Source organism: Hyperoodon ampullatus, assembly GCF_949752795.1.
Source record: "Hyperoodon ampullatus genome assembly, chromosome: 6".
NCBI lineage: Eukaryota > Metazoa > Chordata > Mammalia > Artiodactyla > Ziphiidae > Hyperoodon > Hyperoodon ampullatus.
The window spans coordinates 45,398,017-45,416,878 of NC_136919.1; the positions used below are offsets into that span (position 1 = coordinate 45,398,017).

Consider the following 18,862-nt stretch of genomic DNA (forward strand, 5'->3'; position numbering starts at 1 on the left):
GTCCCGGATGGTCCTGCCTGATTAAGGTTACAGGGGTCTTCCATGAACTTTGACCACTGGGCATGGCAACACCAGGAGGTGCCCCAAGTACCCAGGGATTACCCCCACATACATAGCTTCTCACACCACTTGCCTTCCGCTGCCTCACCCACATCAGGATTAATCACAAAGCCCTGTCCCTCCTGAGCCTCTGTGCTTGCTGTTCATTCCACCTGGAATGTCCTACCTCCTGCCTCACCCATCCTCAAGGCTCTGCAGAGCTCCCTGTTACATGGAGCCTCCCTTGCCTTCCCTCTGGCCCCCCTACCCCCCAGGCTCATCACCTGCGACACAGGTCACCTTCTGCTTGGTTTCAGAGGCCCTTGCTTCCTGCACGTCTCCTGAGAAAGCTCAGTCCAGGCCCAGAAATCCTGGGGCCCAGAGTGGCCCAAACTGCAGAAAATGAAGGAGAGGGGGTGTTCAGGAAATCCTGGCAGTGGCTGAGGCAGTCCTTCAAGCTGCTGAGGGCAGGAGGCAGAGAAGGAGGGTGTACTATTGCCCAAGACTTCCCCCCATCCTGATGTCCAGTCACCTCCAGAAGTGCTGTGCAATATCCTACCCACACCTGGACTAAAGGGACAAGCTCTGCCCTGCAGGCTGGGCCGGGACCCTCTGGATGTGGACAGAGGGTTTGGAGAAGGATTTGCAGGGTGAAGCAGACCCCCTCCTAGGATCAGGGACTTTCAGAAGCTGAGTCATCAGGCTTCTTGCTCATTTCCAGCTCCTTTCTGGAATAACAGAGCCCAGGCTCCTCAGACCAGAGCCCCACTTCCACAGGCCACACAATCCATTTTTCTCTAGGCACTAGATGCCCTCTGCAGGCCCGATGAGGTTGGAGCACAGGCCAGGGGACTCGCATCCCCTTTCCCTATGCACTGGATGCCCCCTGCAGGCCTTGTGAGGTTGAGAGCCACAATGGGATGGATTAAACAGAACACACATATACACACAAACACAAAAGTGGGGACACCCTTACCCACATACATATGTCCATACCCACACACACATACACAGGCATATAATCAATCACACAGCCAACCATTCACATCTACCAAGGACACACCACAGACATTTAAGCATATAATCACAGTATGGACACAAGGGGACATATAGACACACATACACAATTACACACAAACCGTCATGGGCACACAGACACAAAGACACATATGGACACAATCTTTCCTCCTAGAGAAGAGTATTTGTTTGGAATAAATAAGTTAAAAAGCCACCTGGAGAACAGGGTAATATCATGAATGGTGGACTTAATAAAAGAAGGTATCTAAACTGCCTCTCAGTCTAATGGGGCCTGTTGACTAGAGAGCCTTTTGTTTTGCTGGGCACTTGAGTGGTTACAGTTGTGGAACAGTACTGACAAGAGTTGGGGTAGAGCTACTAAAAAGAGAAATTTGGAGTTTGCAAGAGCTTAATCTATATAACTTGTATGAAAGCGCATTCTTAGAAGTTGGGCTCCTGAACTCAGAAAGCCAGATTGAACTATCCTCACTGCATCCCAGGACATCCTAAAAAGAGAGAGGCCTCCTGATGTTGGTAATATATGGGAGGTGATGAATGAGAATAGGGGATGGCCCTAACTACCACTGAATGCACCCACTGTGAGTCAGGCACATGGACTACCTCACAAGATACACATTATTCCCATTTTACAGATCCTGTTCCCTCGACTGTCCAGGGTTCTAAAACTGGATTCAAATACAAGAGTTTGAGTATAAAAACCCTGTTGTTTCCACTACATTAGTAATGGCAAATGCAAGGAATGTACGTTTCCATTCCCTACTCATGTTCCCAACAATGACAGAACGTATATGTCTTCCCCACTGATCCAGATCAGTGATTGGCAAACTATGGCCCAGCCAGCCTGCTGCCTGTTTTTGTAAATAAAACTTTATTGGAATATAGCCATGCCTGTTCATTTACATATTGTCTATGGCTGCTTTGGGGCTACAACAACAAAGCTGAGAAGTGACTACAGAGACAGTATGGCCTGCAAAACCTTATTTACTAGCTGAACCTTTAACAAAAAAGTTTGCTAACCTCTGATCCAAACCCAGCCTCAAATTGGAGTTGGCAAGTCTTATTGCCTTTGGTGCCTTAGCATTGAAGGATGGTCAGATAAATAAATAACTGGGATGGATGGATAGATGGATGGACTGAACCAACAGATGGACAGACATATATGGGTAATATATCAGAGTTTTGCTCCAAATATGTACCAATGTTCTGCCATTTATAAGCGGTGAAACATTGGGTAAATTAATCTTTCTGGATCTTAGCTTCCTCATCTGTAAAATGGGGATAATAATACAATGATCATTATCTAGGGCTCTTTCTATCGCAAGTGACAAAAACCCAACTTAAAGTACCTTAAGCAAAAAGTTAAATTTGTCATATCACATAACTAGATTAAGATTTGGTCTACTTCAGCACTGGTTGGGCCCAGGGATTCAAATGATGTTATCTCCATCTTTTAACTTGACTTCTCTCTAATTCTTTTTTTTTTTTGCGGTACGCGGGCCTCTCACTGCTGTGGCCTCTCCCGTTGCGGAGCACAGGCTCCGGACACGCAGGTTCAGCGGCCATGGCTCACGGGCCCAGCCGCTCCACGGCATGTGGGATCTTCCCGGACCGGGGCACGAACCCGCGTCCCCGGCATCGGCAAGCGGACTCTCAACCACTGCGCCACCAGGGAAGCCCCGACTTCTCTCTAATTTTTTTTATGTGGAGGCCTCATTCCTGTTATAGACAGGTGATCTTCTAGCAGCAGAAAATATGACCACTGGAAGCCTCAAGTCCACATTTGTATAGTGAGTGATCCAAAACAGAGGGCCTCTTTCTCCTAACATCAAAGCTCATGAAAAGCTTTGAACTGTGCTTGTGACACATACTCAGTTCTTCAATATATTACAGTGGCCAGGGAATGGAGTACTCTGATTAGATCACTATGGTGAACACAGCCACCAAGACCACGTGAAGTGAGAGAGAACTTCCCTAAAGGAACCAGGAAAAGGAGTATAAAAAAGTGTCTGCATGAACAAAAACATCACTCACAGCATTCTACTTCATAGATTTGTCATGAGAAAATAATTTTAGAGCATTTAGCATGGTGCATGGCACTTAAGTATCAACAAATGTTCATTATTACCATAACTGATAAATAGATGAATGGATGCATTAAATAGACAGCTAACGGTTAAACATACAGATGAATAAATGAAGAGGAAGATGTGAAAAGATAGATGAAAGGAAAGATGGGAGAATGGACCAATGAAGAGACAAAGATGGGGAGACAAATGGACACATGGATGGATGGATCGATCAATTGATAAATGGATGGATGGATGATGGAAAGATAAGGTAGACAAAAAAGGGCTCACAGTTAAGTTTGTCACATCATATGCTCTAGGGCTGGGAATGGGAAACAGAATAGCACTCTACAATTGGTGTCTCCTGAGAGGTCTCCTCCTCTGGTCTCTGTCTCTTGGGTCCCTCTCATCAGGTGGGGGAAATACTTGCTCCCCTCCCTCATCTCTAGTTTCCTTGTGTCCCTGGGAGCTAACCAGCCCCTCTCCTCAGAAATCCCCTCTCAATTCCCAGGATAGGGAAGGCATGGCAGAAGGGGGTGTTCTAAGCCAGGTTCCCCTCATGCTATCGATAATTCTCTGACTCAGTTTGGGGCACAGGAAAATAATGGGGGAGAGGGACAGTACTGGCTGGGCCAGGAGGGTGAAGCCCTAGAGTCCCGAGATGTGAGATATGGGAGCTGGACCTGCTTCCAAAGAACTTTCCCTTTAGCCCTGCTTGTCGAAGAGAGGAGTAGGTCTCAGATGAGGGATGTGTAGCCACTGTGATAGGCCTATGGAGACCTGGGAGGAGATCTTCCCCAGTCTTACCCTGCTACTTGCCATTGTCCTCAGGGAATCTGGGGGACCAGCTGGGTCCCATCTTTCCCACTCCAGTAGTCTTAGGACCACAGAGAAGAGGTGGGAGTGAGGAGAAACCTGGGAAAGAGGGCGCCCCCAACCATATTGCTCTGACCTCTAATCCTGAACCAAGCTCTGACCCCTAGCCTTGAAACTGATGTTCAAATGCCTTCAAGGGGACGACACTGCAAACCCTCCCCTAACAGGGACAATGCAACCCTCTTCCCTTGTCCAAAATGTTGAGTGCTGAGGTTCTCAGAGCTAAAGACGAAGAGTGGGAAATGGGGACAGGGAGGCTACTAAGGAGTTATGAAAGGGAGAAAAGGTTCCAGATAGATGGAGACAGTGGGGAGTGCGCTCAGTGGAAAGGTATTCTGCTACCAACTCATGTACTGCAATTCAATTCAGACACTAACTACCCAGAGCTAGAGTTAGACTCCACAGGTTTAAGGACACAGTCCCAACAAACCTGCCCCCACTTGAGATGCCAGTCACAAGTGGGGTCCCCAGGCCACCTGCATTTCTGCCTAACTAGCTACAAGTCCAGAGGTCTTCAAACCCCCCTCAGGTCCAATAGTTCACTAGAATGACTCACAGAACTCAGAAGTGCCATACTGACAACTAGTTTTTTATAAAGTATATATATCAGGAACATCCAAATGAAAAGACACACAAGGAGGGTCTCAGTGCAGAGCTCCCATGCTCTCTCCCCATGGAGACACAAAGGGCATGTCACCCTCCCAGTACATCAATGTGTTCACCAACCAGGAAGTTCCATGAGCTTTGGTGTCCAGAGTTTTTACTGAGATTTCATACATAGGCATGAATGAATTGTTGGCAACATGACTCGATCTCCTCTGACGGATTGGCTCAAAGCCCCAATTCTGCAATGATATGGTTGGTCTTTCTGCTGACCAGGCCTCATCCCAAGTCACCTCATCTCTTAGCATCAACTCAGGTGTGACCCAAGGGGCTCATAGATAACAAAGACACTCGTATTACTTGAGATATTCCAAAGATTTAGAGTCTCCCTCTCAGGAACAGGGACAAAAGCCAAATTCTTTAGTATACAACAGACAGAGCCCTGCATCTGAGTGAAGGGATGTGAATTACTGAAGCCCTGGGGACCAGGCCTCCTGTTCCCGTGCACCAGACTTGACCTAGCTGCAGCAGGGCAGGAGTGTCACTGTGAGTGTGAGTGTAAGTGAGGGTGAGTGCGGTGGAAGCACAGCTTCTCCATGCCCAGACTGCAATGCTTCCCACTGGCATCCGTGGATCTGTCTGTCACCTGTCTGTATGTAGCCCAGGCAGGGGAAGATAGGTATGAGAGGGGAAAAGAGTGTGGGATGGTGGGAAGAGGATAGGTGAATCCATTCTCCACACTTCAGCCTGAGGGAACTTTTACTTCACTCATTTCTGGTCATTCTCTCCCATACCATCCAGCCACAAGGCTCCCTTCCCCCCTCCCCAGACCAAATAGGGCAGCTATTTCCAACCTCCCACACTGGGTTAATTGCTCTTTCTTGGCTTTACCAAAGCACCCTCTACTGCCCCCAGCCAGTCAGCTTCGTCTATTGTAGCGATCTTATTGTCTCTTTTGATTCCCCTCCCCGCTCCAACCCAGATGACAAGCTCTCTGAGGGCAGAATCTGTGCCTGTCTTCTCTGCTGTATCCTCATGCCCAAGCACATCACCCGGCACATAGTAGTCACTCGATAAATATTTGTTGATTAGTGACTGCAGGAACAAAAATCACATGAAAGGAGCTCTCAGCTCAGAGAGGAAGGGCTGTGACCCTCTAACCATGAAGTGACTTGGCCAAGGCCACTCAGCCAACAAGTATTCCCATAGCCTGGCCTGTCTAGACTGGGCCCTCTCTGGAGCCCTATTCCTCCTCTGCCCAGAATCATAAAAATAGAATGGGGCAGACAAGAAAGGTAACTGTCAGAGCAGAAGCCAAGAAGACAGAGAGGAGAGGGGATTGGCAAAACAGTACTGGACAGCGTCCCAAAGCTCTTTTCTTGCTGCCTGGTGCTGAGGTCTCCGTCTTCCCAGGGTGCAGCTCCGAAATCTGACTCCACCCTTATAAAAGAGGGTCCGTGCCCTGCCTCTTAGTAATAAGCCCTAACCCCACCCCTTTATTGATAGGCTCTGGCTCCGCCTTCTGGACTACGACTCCTCTGAAGAAATGCCCTGGCTCCGCCCCTTCCGGGTAATAGGCCCACCCCTAATAAGCCCCACCCCTAGTGCGTGACGGTCCTTGTGACGTAACGTACCGGCCTGTTTCCAGGGTGGAGCCAGAGAGGGTGGGCATTTAGGCTGTGCCGACCCCTCAACCCCCATCCAGGTGACCCCCAATCCCCGAAAATCCTCACCCGGGGCCCCAAATATCCCAGCCCCATGACCTCGAAGGCCTTTGGCTCTAACCCCCTAAATGCCCCATGCCCCCGAGGTGCCCGACCACCCAACCCCTTAACGTCTAGTGCCTCCCAAATCTTCAATCCAACCCTGTCCCGATGTGGCAACGGAGTCTTCCCGGGGGCACATGTCTCATATTACCCGAGAACAAGTCAGACTGGTCCAGAGAATGACAGAGAAGGGGATCCTCCCAAGGATTTGGGGAATCCTTGATCCAATCATGCCGCTCCCTAGGAGATGTTCGGAACCCAGGACATGTCGGGATTGAGGAGATACGAGGTGACGCTGGAGGCTGAGGAGGAGTGAGTGGAGGCGGGGTTCTGCGGAGGAGGAACCTAACCGCTCCGGGGTGGTGGGGAAGGGGCGGGGAGGGCGCGAGTTCTCTGGGGCGGGAGAAGCGGGAGGGGTGGGGCCTCTTAGGGGGCGTGGGCTGGAGGAACCGCCTCTAAAGGGCTGGGCGGAGCCTTCCACGAGAGGGGCGAAGCGTCCAAGGGGCGGAGTCGGTGGGGTCAGCCCCGCCCCGCCCCGCCCGGCTCTGCCTTCTCTTTGCAGGATCTACTGGGGCTGTTTCTACTTTTTCCCCTGGCTGCGCATGTGGTGGAGGGAGCGGAGGTGAGGGGGTTGCGATACCGCGGACCCGCCCGGGGCATGGACGAGGCTCAGTCCGGGAGAACCGATCGCGGGGAAGCCGGGAGCCCCCGCCCCGCCTCATGCCTGTGTCGGGTCGCCCCACAGCTCAGCGCACCCTCGCGAGCAGAAGCTGGAGCCTCTGCGGGGCCTGATGAGCTGTTTGTCAAGCGGACTGGGCACTGCTCCCCAGCGCTCCGGTCGCAACCTCCCCCGCCGCACCCCCGCTGCCACTGCCCAGCCAGCTGGTGCATTAAAGATTTAAACCGAAGCCACCGTCCTGCCCTCCTGATTCTGCCGCCGCTGCTGCCATTCGGGCTGGGAGCTCCTCTCCATGCCGGCTGCTTCCGAATTGACAGGGCCTCTCTCCCTGATAGGGTGTCCATCCGTGTCCAGGCTCCCATTATTCCTAAGGGCCCCTCATCAGAGTCAGGCCTCCCCTTACTACCAGTGATTGCCTTCCACCACCTAAGCCCCCCGTCCCACCACACACACACTCATCTCTGTGAGTGGCCTGTATGGAGGGAGCTAAATAATCCTGGCTTTATCTTCCTCCCAGCCTTGTCCCCACATCCATAAATGCTCACAATCCCAGCTCTCTGCTGCCACCTTCCTCCTAGACAGGACTTTGCCAGGTGCCTGAAGAATCTTCTCCTCCTGGGAGTGGATCTAAAATATTTTAAGCCCATAGTTGTAGGAAGTAGGCTGTGAGAGGAGGGAAAGATTCCTAGAAGCTGCCACCCTCGGCCTGCCATAGGGGGGAATGACTGAGAACTGTTGGAGGTCTTTCCTACAGTTAACACCCCAGCTTCTGGCTCCTTCAGTTGGATCCCAAGTTTAAAGATACTTGGCATCAGGGACTTCCCTGATGGTCCAGTGGATAAGACTCCATGCTCCCACTGCAGGGGGCATGGGTTCGATCCCTGGTTGGGGAATTAAGATCCTGCGTGCCGCACGGCGCAGCCAAAAAAAAAAAAAAAAAGGTACATAGATACTTGGCATCAGCCCCCCGAAGTGTAACCTCCCTAGGAGAACCCAAGGGCCACTGCTCCCTACCCTTCCTTTCTGTCTTGTCACCGAGTTGGGCTGAAACCCACTAGCTACTGAAGTGATGAAGGGTCAGGGACTCCTAGTAGGTCTGCTTTCAGTTAGGGACTGGCCCCAGCACCAGGGAGGACACCACAGAATTAAGTTAAAGGGACAGACCAGTTTGTGGGTGGGGTCAGAGCTAACTTCCAGCCTGATGCTGACCCTGCCATAGCAGGTTGTAGCTGGGAAAAAGACTTGGCCCTATCTTTGGAGAAGCCAAAGGGGAGAGATGGGTGCATACCTGGAAGAATTTGTTTCTTCCTTCCCAGGCCTCTGGATTGACTGGTCCAGGAAAGACTCCAAAGTGTGTGATAGCCAGCCAGCTGAAGATTTGTGACTAGATGATGATGCTTCAGTGGGTGCACCCGAGCTCTGGGGTACAAGTCCAGACTGGAGGGTGGGTGAGAGACCCTAAGGCCTCTGGTACTAGAAATTCAAGATGAGTGACCTCTGGGTTGTGGCCACCTTCAAGAATGGACCCAGGCTCTTGAGGCATTTCCTCACAGTGTCTATATCGAGAACCCTGACAAAAGAGTACCCTGTCCAGCCCTGGGCCTACACCTCAGAATCCCTCAGGATACTCAGATTTCCTGAGTATCCATAAGACAAACTCCAGGGAAGGAGCCCCCAAGCCTTACCCTGGACAGGAGCGGGAGAAGCTCGAGTTGTTCAGCCTGGGAGGGGGATTAGTCCCTACTCTCCGAGCTTAGGGTCGCTCCTGATTGTTGCAGCCGCCCTGCAGCAGAAAGATGCCCAGGGAGGTGTGAGTCCCCGTCCCAGAAGTAGGCCTGCCCCATAGAGGGTAGCTGGTGACGGAGCAGAAGGTTGCAGAAGGCACCCCTGCAACAACCAGATAAGGGCTGGATTATTGGGTGATGATCAGTTTATGTTTAAAATATAGAGCAGGACAGGAGGGTTCAAATCTCCAGACCAGGAGTGGGAAATTCTTCAGGGTGCCAGGGGCACTAAACTTAGCAGCTTGCCCCCACCCTAGGCTGTCCCCAGCTTCCTGGAAAGGACAGGAGGAGGAAGATAAGGAATAGTTTTGCATTGGGTGGGGAGGGGGGTGGCTAGGGGAAGAGGGGGTGAGGGCTGGATATGGGATTTAAAAAGAAGGGACAGGAAGGTAAAGGGAGGTTGGGGCTTTAGCAAGAGGATGGGATGCAGAGTGTGTAGGGGTTGGGAGGGGGGGTTTCTTCCAGGCCCACAATAGAGAGAAACTGGCATTTGAATAGAACAAAGGAGAGATAACTGAGCTCCTGAATCTGATGTCTCAATAAGCCAGGGGCTGGAAACCCCAGGCCCCTGCTGGTAAGACGCTGGCATGTCTGGGACAGGACTAGGCAAAAACAGGAACGTAAGATTTCTTGGGTCTCTTACCTGTTGGACAGCAGCAACCTGGCACCAAAGAACTTTTATCTTCCCTCATCTGCCCTCCTTATCCACCCCATTCTTCCTCCCTATCTCATCTTCCTGGGGAAAGCAACCCACACCTCAGTATCCCCAAGGCAACCCATTACCACCATAAAGGGCCTTCTCCCAGCTTCTCACTCTGAATGTGACTGGCCCAGGCAAGACTCCTCCTCAGTCAGAAGGGCCTGCTTTAGGGAGCCATTCCCATCCATTTTTCCTGATAAGACAAGCAGGCTAGGGCAGGAAGTGGGCAGGGGGAAATGAAGGCAAGTTGGTGCTGGCCTGCCAGCTGCTCCCAGCCCACCCACAACTCCATCAGAATTTGGGTGTGCTAGTGTGACTGTGTGGTCGGATGATTGTGAAAACACAACCGTGTGGGAGTGGAACTTTGAGTATAACTGGGACTGTATGATTCCATCTGGGGTTGTCTGACCATGTGAGGTTGATCAAGTGACTGAGGTGTGACTGTGAATGTGTAACTATGAGTATGTTGAGTGTGAATGTCCATCATTGGATGCCACTGTGGATCCTTGGCCGCCCTTACTCAGTTACTGTACCATCAGTCCCCACATGTACAACCCCCCTCCCCAGCTTCTCTGCCCAGGATTTAGGAGCCCATGGGAAATTACTGTCCTAAAAGAGGAAGGGGTCTGTGGCACAGGGGTCTCTGGTAATTAGGGCCCAGGAGTGTCACAGGATGAGCAATACATCTTCACCTGCCGCTGACTCACCTGGTGCCCCAGGTAAAAGGCACCCAGATAAAACGTAGGGAAGGAGGCGGAGAAAGAAGGAAGTATCCAGGCTGAGCATCATGAAGGGGCCCTCACCCACCAGCAGCCTCCTGCTGCTACTGTTGCTCCTAAGCCCAGACCCTGGAGGAGGTGAGTGTTTGGGGGTCTAGAAGGTCAGGGGTCTGGGTGAATGGGATGGAGGGGAAGGGGCCCAGGAAGCCCAGCCTCCAGCTGTCTGATGGAACTTAAGGTCAGAAGCCCTCTGAACACATGGTCCTGTTGTCCCCTAGCATTGCCACTGGCACCCAGCACTACATCATGCTGTACTCAGTTCTACCGACAGCCACTCTCAACCAAGCTACTGAGGAAGGTCATCCGAGTGGAATTTCAGGAAGCTGATTGGGACTGTCACCTCCAGGCCTTCGTGTGAGCTTTGACTCTGCCCCTGATTTGACCCCTGACTCTGACCTCAGTCCCAACCCCTGATGCTGATCTCAACCCCGCCCCAATTGCTAATTCTGATGCCAACTCAGGTTTTCATCTGGCCTTTGCCTCTAACCCCTGGGCCTTACCCTCATCTCCAAGCTATGACCATGGCTTTGGACCTTTCCTTTCCCAGGTTTCACCTGTCTCGACGCAGCGTCTGCATCCACCCCCAGAACCGCAGCCTGACTCTGTGATTTCACTGCCAAGGGAAGAGGCTCCAGGGGACTCTGCCCAACTGAGTTTGGAGATGATAGGGAAAATGGGCCGGGGCCCCCAGTAGCCAAAATAATAAAGCAGCATCGCCCAATAGTGTCTGACTGTGGTCTCCAAGTTCTGTGTACTCTCCTGTGAGTCCCGAATCCGGAGCTGTGAGACATGTCAATAAACAGAAGAACCTCCTCATTCTCTTTATTCACACCTTCACAACCCCCACCAGGGGCAAGGCCGAGAGCCAAGGACCCACACACACTCCCCAGGTACCTATATACATACATGCAGAGAACACATGTTCCCTGCCTCACATACACTTGGATACACATGGACACAGACATACACATCTACGCACATTCCTCAGGTGGACTGCCAACTCTCAGATGAAGCCAGAGGTCCAGGCACCTTTCAGCTGGCAAGTTGGGAACACAGAGTCTCATAGAAATGAGCTCCAAACAGAACTTCCAGCTGAGAACCCCCCTCCATGAGGATCTACTGTCCTGCCTGGGTTCCACCTGTCTGTCCATCCACACCAGCAAGACAGAGTTATAGGTGGAATCAGCTGAAGCCTTCCAAGATCCTCTACAGGTTTGGGACTCCTAGAAGAAGGAGGAAAATCAAGGGAGATAGTAGGACTGGATCTTGTCCCAGATTCCCTGAGAATGAGGGAGGAGACCCAGCTCTGAGCCCAACACTCCAAAAATGAATAGGGGAGCCCACCTCTGTGTAAGCCCCAATACCCTGAAGATGAGGGAGTGGACCTAGCTCTGGGCCCTGGCACGTCAAGAATAAGGCAGGGGATCCAGCTCTGATCCAGACATCCCAAGAATAAGGATGGATATACAGCTCTGAGCCTAATACCCTGAAAATGAGGAGGGAGTCCATCTAGGAGCCCCAGTATCCTGCAAGAGACAGAAGAGACCCAACTCTGAGCCTGGGACTCAAGAATGAAAGGCCCATCCCTGAGTCCAGAAGTTACAAGAATGAGGAGACCCAACTCTGATTCCCAAAACCCTTATGACTAAGGCACCTGGTTCTTAATCCAGACACTCAAAATGAGGGCACAAACCTCCCAGAGGTCATACTCACCTGGAAGCTTGTCCACCGGAATCATCGGGGCCAAGAACACAGACTTTTGGGGTCCATCCTTCTCATCTGGTCTCAACCTCAGCCTGGAGCACAAAAAGGAAGCTGTCTCCCTGACAATGTGGGGCATCTCAGTCTCTTCCAAAAAGGTTTGTTAGTAAAGGGTCAAGAGAGGAAAGGGTGAGAATCATGAAGTTGGGGGCGGGAGAAGGAGGAGGAATGGTTCCAGAATCAGACACGTTCAGTGCAAAGTCATGAGGGGTGGGAACAGGTGTGGTCTATGGGTATCAGAGCCCCTGTGTGGGATCAGAGGATGAGAGGCCAATGGCAGTCACTTACCAGAGCCCCAGTGCCAGGGCCCCAGCCACCAGTCCCAGGAAAGAGAAGATTCCCAAAGATGCCAGCATAGCCACCTGCTCCAGGGCGTCTCTGTGGTCTGAGGGGTAGGGTCACATGCCAGCTGTGAGAGCAAGCCTGCCTGACCAAACTCAGTGCCCCCTTCTCTCTGGGGCTTTCCCATCCTCTACCACCTTTGCCCATCTGCCCAAGCTCACCAAGTGGCCGCGGGTCTGGTAGGAGGGACGGTCTTGGGGGAGCAGGACTATCCGCCTGAGGTTCTTCCTCTGGTTGCGCGTGTTGCTGGCCCCCAGCTGGTATCTCCTTCGGTAGGGGCCCTGGAGGGAGACGAGACCTGAGGAGAACTATCCACGCGGGGTCGGTGGGGAGGCCAGGGCCCGCCAGGCGAGGCCAGGGCCAGGGTTGGACACAGGGGCGCCTCGGAGGCGGAGCTTGAAAGGGCAGAGCCAGGGCTTCCCTGGTGGCGCAGTGGTTGAGAGTCCACCTGCCGATGCAGGGGACACGGGTTCGTGCCCCGGTCTGGGAAGATCCCACATGCCGCGGAGCGGCTGGGCCCGTGAGCCATGGCCGCTGAGCCTGCGCGTCCGGAGCCTGTGCTCCGCAACGAGAGAGGCCACAACAGTGAGAGGCCCGCGTACCGCAAAAAAAAAAGAAAGGGCAGAGCCAGCTTCCGGGGATGTAGGCAGAGGTGGAGGCTGAGGGGCGGGGTTTAATCTGGGGCAGGGTTTAAACTAGGGCGGGGCTGCAGGCAGCTATGGGTGAAGCCTGGGGCCGCAATTGCCACGCCGCCCCGTAGCGCCTGCAGTTCCACCGACAGATGCTGGGCAGCGGGGCCCCTGCCCTTTCCCTAGGCTCTGTCTCTCACCGGTGCTTGGAGTACCCCAGGCCTCGGGGCTCCAGGCGCTCCAGGTGCCTGCGTCCAGAAAGTCCCGGGCACTGACCCGCACGGCATGGGGCAGCCCAGCCACAGCGTCCGTGATCACCTCCTCCAATCCAGCCGGTTCCACCTGGGAGTGCAGATGGTTCGTCAGCACGTTATCCAGATTATAAGCACTCAGCCTATCTGCCCCCCAGAGCCAGTCTGCAAAGAGCACCCCTTCCTCCCAGTCCTGTCCCTGTCAGCCTGATGCAGCTGTCTGGGCCTCACATAGGGTGGCTGGTGGTGTCAGGTCTACACCTAGTGTTCAGAAGACAAAAGTGCACAGTGGTTTTGTAGACAGGCTGTGACTTCAGACTGCCTGGGTTCAAATCTTTGCTGTAGCACTTACTGAATGACCTTGGACCTGTCTCTGTGCCTCGGTTTCTTCATTTGTAAAATAGAGGTGAATACACCTAAACGAGATAATACATGTAAAATGTGTAGCACAGTGCCTGGCAGACAGATGGTGTTCAATAAATATTGGTTATTGTCTGAGGCAGCAGCTCCCCAGGCCTGATGCTGGCCAATCTTTGCCATCTCCAGATGTGGGAATTCACCTCTATCCACATCTGAGTATATGAGTGTTTGTATGAGGCTGTGCCTCTGGCTGAAAGGCACTCCTTTTCCTAGAAAAGTTATTTGTAAAAAATCACTGCTGTCTTCCCACAGATGGGCTGAGATCAGTTACAGCCCTGCAGGGCAGAGGCTCGGTCCCTTGGTCCCTGCTACAACCCCAGCACCCAGCACAAGGCCTGGCCCATGGAGAGTACTCTGTAGGGGAAGGCCACGGGGTGTCAGTGACCTGCCAGATCTGGTCACACAGAACACCCAGGAACATGAAACTAGAGACAGGACCCATAGCCCCAGATTGGGACGCACTCCAAGGGCCTCACCATGGACCAGGCTGGATGCTGTGCTGGACGGTACTGCAGCCGGAACTTGAGCAGGAAGTGGGGCTGGCGGGGCCAGGAGGCAGGGTACGTCCAGCTGGCACGCAGGCGGCGAGGATAGCCAGGTACCGACTCTACCCGCAGCCCCTGGGGTGGGTCAGGGCGCACTGAGGGCAGTGGAGACACAAATTCAGGGCACAAGGCAGGTACTCATCCCTTCCCCACCACCTCCCAAGGGAAGATGGGTGTGTGCCTAAAGGTCCCTGAGGGGAGGCACTTCCAAGAAGGTTGGGGAAATCTTAAGCTTGATCATCCATTAGGCACAGGACCTATCTGTCATCCCTATTATAAAGTAAGCTAAGATCTGAGGACGGATTTTTGAAATGTTTGTTGAGTGAGTTAAAGAGTGATTCTGGGACTTCCCTGGTGGCGCAGTGGTTAAGAATCCGCCTGCCAGTGCAGGGGACACGGGTTCGAGCCCTGGTCTGGGAAGATCCCACATGCCACGGAGCAACTAAGCCCGTGAGCCACAACTACTGAGCCTGTGCTCTAGAGCCCACGAGCCGTAACTACTGAGCCCGCATGCCACACTACTGAAGCCCGTGCGCCTAGAGCCCATGCTCCACTACAAGAGAAGCCACCGCAATGAGAAGCCCATGCACCGCAATGGAAAAGTAGCCCCCACTCGCCACAACTAGAGAAAGCCCGCGTGCAGCAACGAAGACCCAATGCAGCCAAAAATCAATACATAAAATTTTTTTTAAAAAGTGATTCTGCTTTCCATCCAAGGAAGATGAGTTGGCCCAAATTCCAGCCAGAGCTTTGGTGACCCCCTTCCACACACAGATCAAGAGGAAGGAGAGGCCAGCAAGGGCTTCCATTGGGCAGGGAGGACATGAGATAGAACTGCCTTCAGCACAAGGCCTAGAAGCAGAGAGGCAGCACTGGGGCTAGGCAGCCAGGGAGGACTAGTAGGGAAGGGGGTAGTGGCAGCAGTCTCTAGAAGCTGATGTAACCCTGCCTCCTGGGCTCTGATCTCCTTGGGTTCTTAGTCTCCATGGGGGCCATCTGTGTGCCGAAAAGGGTCTATGTTGGGAGGGAACTATGTGGTACCTCAGGGGAGGAGAGTTCTGAATTTGGGGGGTACCTGTACTCTGGGGTCCGTTTGGGGTCTCTGTGGTAGGGATTTGGGGAGAGCTCTAGGAGTGGGTACTCACAGATGCTCTGCAAGCTCACATCCAGCAGGCGTGTGCTGGCCCCCAGGGGGTTCACTTCAGTCACATTGATCCGGTACTGGCTCCAGAACTCTGCCCCATGGACTACACAGTGGGCAGCCCCTGGGGGGTCCTGTGGGCATGGCCAGGGCCCTGTGGATGGACTCATCCTAGGAGAGAGGATGTGGCCTTGAGCTTTGGAAATGCTCACTGTGGGACCCAGCTAGAGCCCCCAGCTTCCCCCTCATGTCCTACCTTTGGCCATCAGCTCCTGGTACCGTCTTCTTCCTGGCAGGGAGGAGGCCATCTGAGGTCAGGAAGGAAAGGAGGGTCCTCCTTCTCTCTCAGGCCTTCCTCAGGACCTCCTTACCTACCTCCCACACCCACATTTTGCTAAACACCCAAACGTATAGGTATACACATCGATCATGCACACACCTGTAGGAGGTGAGGTAGCGGGTGGGTAAACCGCTAACCTGGCTGGGACTCCAAGTGCAGGAGAAGTTCTCATAGTCAGCTGCTCGGCAGGAGACAACAGGGCGGACTGGGGGGTCTAGAGGCAGAGGGTGCAGCTGGAGACTGAGAAGTCCCCAGCCCCTCCCCATCCCAGAGGGCTTACTCAGGGCCTGGATTCCCCCAGGAGCCCCATGTCTCATCATTGCTACCGCCAACACTCCCTCCCCAACTCACAGCCCAGCTGCAGGGTCACCATGCCCCCAAGTGCACCATCCAGGGTCCGGCAGATATAGGTGCCCTCGTCAGTGCTTTCTGCCCGGGCCAGGACCAGTTTGTGCCCTAGACCAGAGTCAGGTCCCTGGAGCAGCCTTGTCTCCCCGTCCCGAAACCAGGACACTGGAGCCCTGGGGGCGAGATGAGATGATGACAGATAGAGGGAAGATTTAAACTATGAGGCAGACCATGTCACAGCTCTCCACTGGCTTCTCACTGTGCTTGCAGTAAAGCTCAAACTCCTTTTGCTGGCTTACAAAGCCCCTGGTGATCTAGCCCTTGCCTTCCTTCCTTTATTACCTTCCTGTCTCCCCCTCCCCCACTGCACTCCAGTCAGGTTGTGCCTCTTTTAGTTCAAGAGTGTGGAGCTCACTCCCACCTCAGGGCTTTGCACTAGCTGTTCTCTCTGTCAGGAATGCTTGCTTATACCCCAACCTTCAGAAATCAGCTTCAATGTCACCTCCTCAGAGAGGCCTTCCCTTATTACCAATAAAAAGTGGTCACTCAGTTATCCTCTTCCACCTCACTCTCTTTTGATTTTCTGCCCTGCAGCTATTACTACCTGGCATCTTGCCTGGCTTGTGCACTGCTGCATCCCAGGGTCTAGAATAGACCAGGCACTTAGCAGGTGCTCAATACATGTTGGTTGAATGTTCTGCTGAATAAGGATGGTTTGAGGGTTAGGACAGACAGAGAGGTGAGGATTACAGATACAAGGGGCAAGGATGGGAGGGGTGTGAGGACTGGGCAAGGTCAAGAAATGGGTCATGAAAGGGTCCTGTCAGCCCAGCAGGCTGGTGCAGCACTTACCCAGCAGTCACTCCAGGGCAACACAGCGTCATGGCCCTGCCAGGCTGCCCATACTGGACACCTGTTGAAGGCACTTCTGAGCAGAGGCTCTTCCTTTCCCTCTCTCCCACCCCACCCCACACTTTGTGAGAATGACAGGATAAGGGGTGGACTTTTAAGACCTGAGTGGGGTCATGGGGTCAAAACATCATGTTGTAATCTGGAGACAGAGGTCAGAGAGCAGGGTGGAGAGATGTTGCCAGATTGGATGTCAGGGGTTGGGAGGATGACAGGTTAGGCATGAGAGGGGCCGCGGTGATGGTGGCAAGTCACAGGTCAGAGTTGGGTCATAGAGCAGAGTTTTTCTCACCTGGGGGGCCCCAGGTCTGGGGGCAGGGACAGGAGGCACACACCAGGGCTGTAGCCACGGCCACCAGGACCCTGCTCAGCCCTGAGCGGCTGCTGCTCATCTGTGGGGTGAGAGGCAAGGTCAGCGATCCCCCATTCCCAAGATGGGAGGCTAAAGCCTGCCTCCTCCTCTTCCAGACTGGGGCTTTCTAGGAGGAAACCAGGTGCCCAGTGGGGTAAGGACATCAGACATCACTGGGGGCTCTGATGTAAGGTCCCCTTTCCACCATATGCCCAGTGCTGTGTGTGAGTGCACACACACACACACACACACACCCTCACACACCCCTTCTCAGTCATGGGCTTAGGGCCCAGAACAAAAGCTGGAGGCGACAGACTGTGCCAGCACTGCCCCCCGCACCACCCTTGGCGCCCACCCCTGGCACCAAGTGTTGGCACCGGCTCAGTCACTCCCATTAACTCCTCCAATCCAGCTGTTGGGAATTCCATGTCCATCCCACCTGGCCCAGGGATAGTCACTGCCTCTGACTGACCTGAGGCAGCCCTCATCACCCTGGGATGGGACTGTCATGGTGGGTCTGAGCCCACCCTGTACCCCTGCCATGAGGCCTAGCGCTGCTCTGGCTGCCAAGCCTCTTCTTGCCTGGGCCTGGCTCCTTGCTCTGGGCCGCTCATCTGGGCCTGACTCTGGAATCTTGCTGGTCTTGAGCCTGCGAGGCCAGATGGGGCTAGGGTGCAGGCTGAAGCTGTGGAGTTAAGCAGATCCAGATGCCCTGACTGCTGCCAGAGGCTGGGGGCGGGCGAGGAGCCAGAAGATGGAGACAGGGTGGCGGGACGGGAGAGGAGGCTGAGAGAAGCTGGGAGGCTGAAGGAACAGGAGGCTGGGGTGGGGGCCACAGGACAAAGAGATGCTCAGAGATCAGGACTGGGAGGAGGTGAGAGCTCAACGAGGTGAGGGCTGGGTTGGGGCAGCAGAATCTCAGAAAGGCCAAAAAGGTAACCAACCATGTGTGTATGGAGGATGGAGGTGCTAGGAGAGAGGGAATCCTGGATGGGAGAAAGCAGGATGAGGAACGCAGTGGGGAAGAGGGAATGGGGGCAGGAAAAGGGGCAGATGGGCAAAGGGCCCTGGGCGAGGGCTCCAGAAGAGGGAGAGCCCAAATCCCTCCCAGGTAGAGCTGAGCAGCGACCTCCGTGTGTCTGTGTGTCTGTCTGAGTGTGTCTAGTGGCTCACCCCGGCCCCCCGGCCGCATTTACCCTGCTTAGCCCTGCCCTACCTCGATGATTCCAGTGGTTGAGTGTCCATGGCCTCCAGGACTTCCTCCCACCAGCTACAGCACCCGTCTCAGCTCTACTCAGTTCTGGGACCCCAGAATCGTCCCCTCCTTCCCCTTCCCTGCCCCCGCCCCTCTGGGCCATGGAGCTCAGCCGCCCCTAGCCAGGCCCCCTCCTCTCTCCTTTCTCCTCCCTCCTACTCTCCCAGCCCCTCCCACCCAAGGCCCTGGGAAGGGAAGAGGCCTCCCCCGAGTCTGGAAAGGAAGCCACAGGCACAGCC

General features: G+C 53.8%; 3 protein-coding genes across 3 annotated transcripts; 2 read left to right on the forward strand and 1 right to left on the reverse strand.

The window, feature by feature from the left end:
- Window positions 1-6,258: 6,258 nt before the first annotated feature.
- Window positions 6,259-7,290, forward strand: LOC307055219 (uncharacterized protein; the record flags this gene model as incomplete). The annotated part of the gene is made up of 4 exons (XM_079707250.1): window positions 6,259-6,327; window positions 6,633-6,700; window positions 6,951-7,010; window positions 7,134-7,290. Exons 2-4 carry the CDS (start codon window positions 6,636-6,638, stop codon window positions 7,288-7,290), a joined length of 282 nt encoding a protein of 93 aa, XP_079563376.1. The 5' UTR covers window positions 6,259-6,327; window positions 6,633-6,635.
- A 3,048-nt stretch (window positions 7,291-10,338) lies between these two features.
- CCL27 (C-C motif chemokine ligand 27) lies at window positions 10,339-10,938 on the forward strand (the record flags this gene model as incomplete). The annotated part of the gene is made up of 3 exons (XM_079707251.1): window positions 10,339-10,408; window positions 10,549-10,684; window positions 10,878-10,938. The coding sequence occupies 3 exons, from the start codon at window positions 10,339-10,341 to the stop codon at window positions 10,936-10,938; spliced, it is 267 nt and encodes an 88-aa protein (XP_079563377.1).
- A 206-nt stretch (window positions 10,939-11,144) lies between these two features.
- On the reverse strand, window positions 11,145-17,408 carry IL11RA (interleukin 11 receptor subunit alpha; the record flags this gene model as incomplete). Its single annotated transcript, XM_079706429.1, has 12 exons — window positions 11,145-11,553; window positions 12,044-12,126; window positions 12,380-12,476; window positions 12,595-12,714; window positions 13,263-13,404; window positions 14,210-14,373; window positions 15,424-15,590; window positions 15,676-15,708; window positions 15,859-15,973; window positions 16,111-16,280; window positions 16,960-17,020; window positions 17,309-17,408. The coding sequence occupies 12 exons, from the start codon at window positions 17,406-17,408 to the stop codon at window positions 11,537-11,539; spliced, it is 1,269 nt and encodes a 422-aa protein (XP_079562555.1). The 3' UTR covers window positions 11,145-11,536.
- Window positions 17,409-18,862: the final 1,454 nt, after the last annotated feature.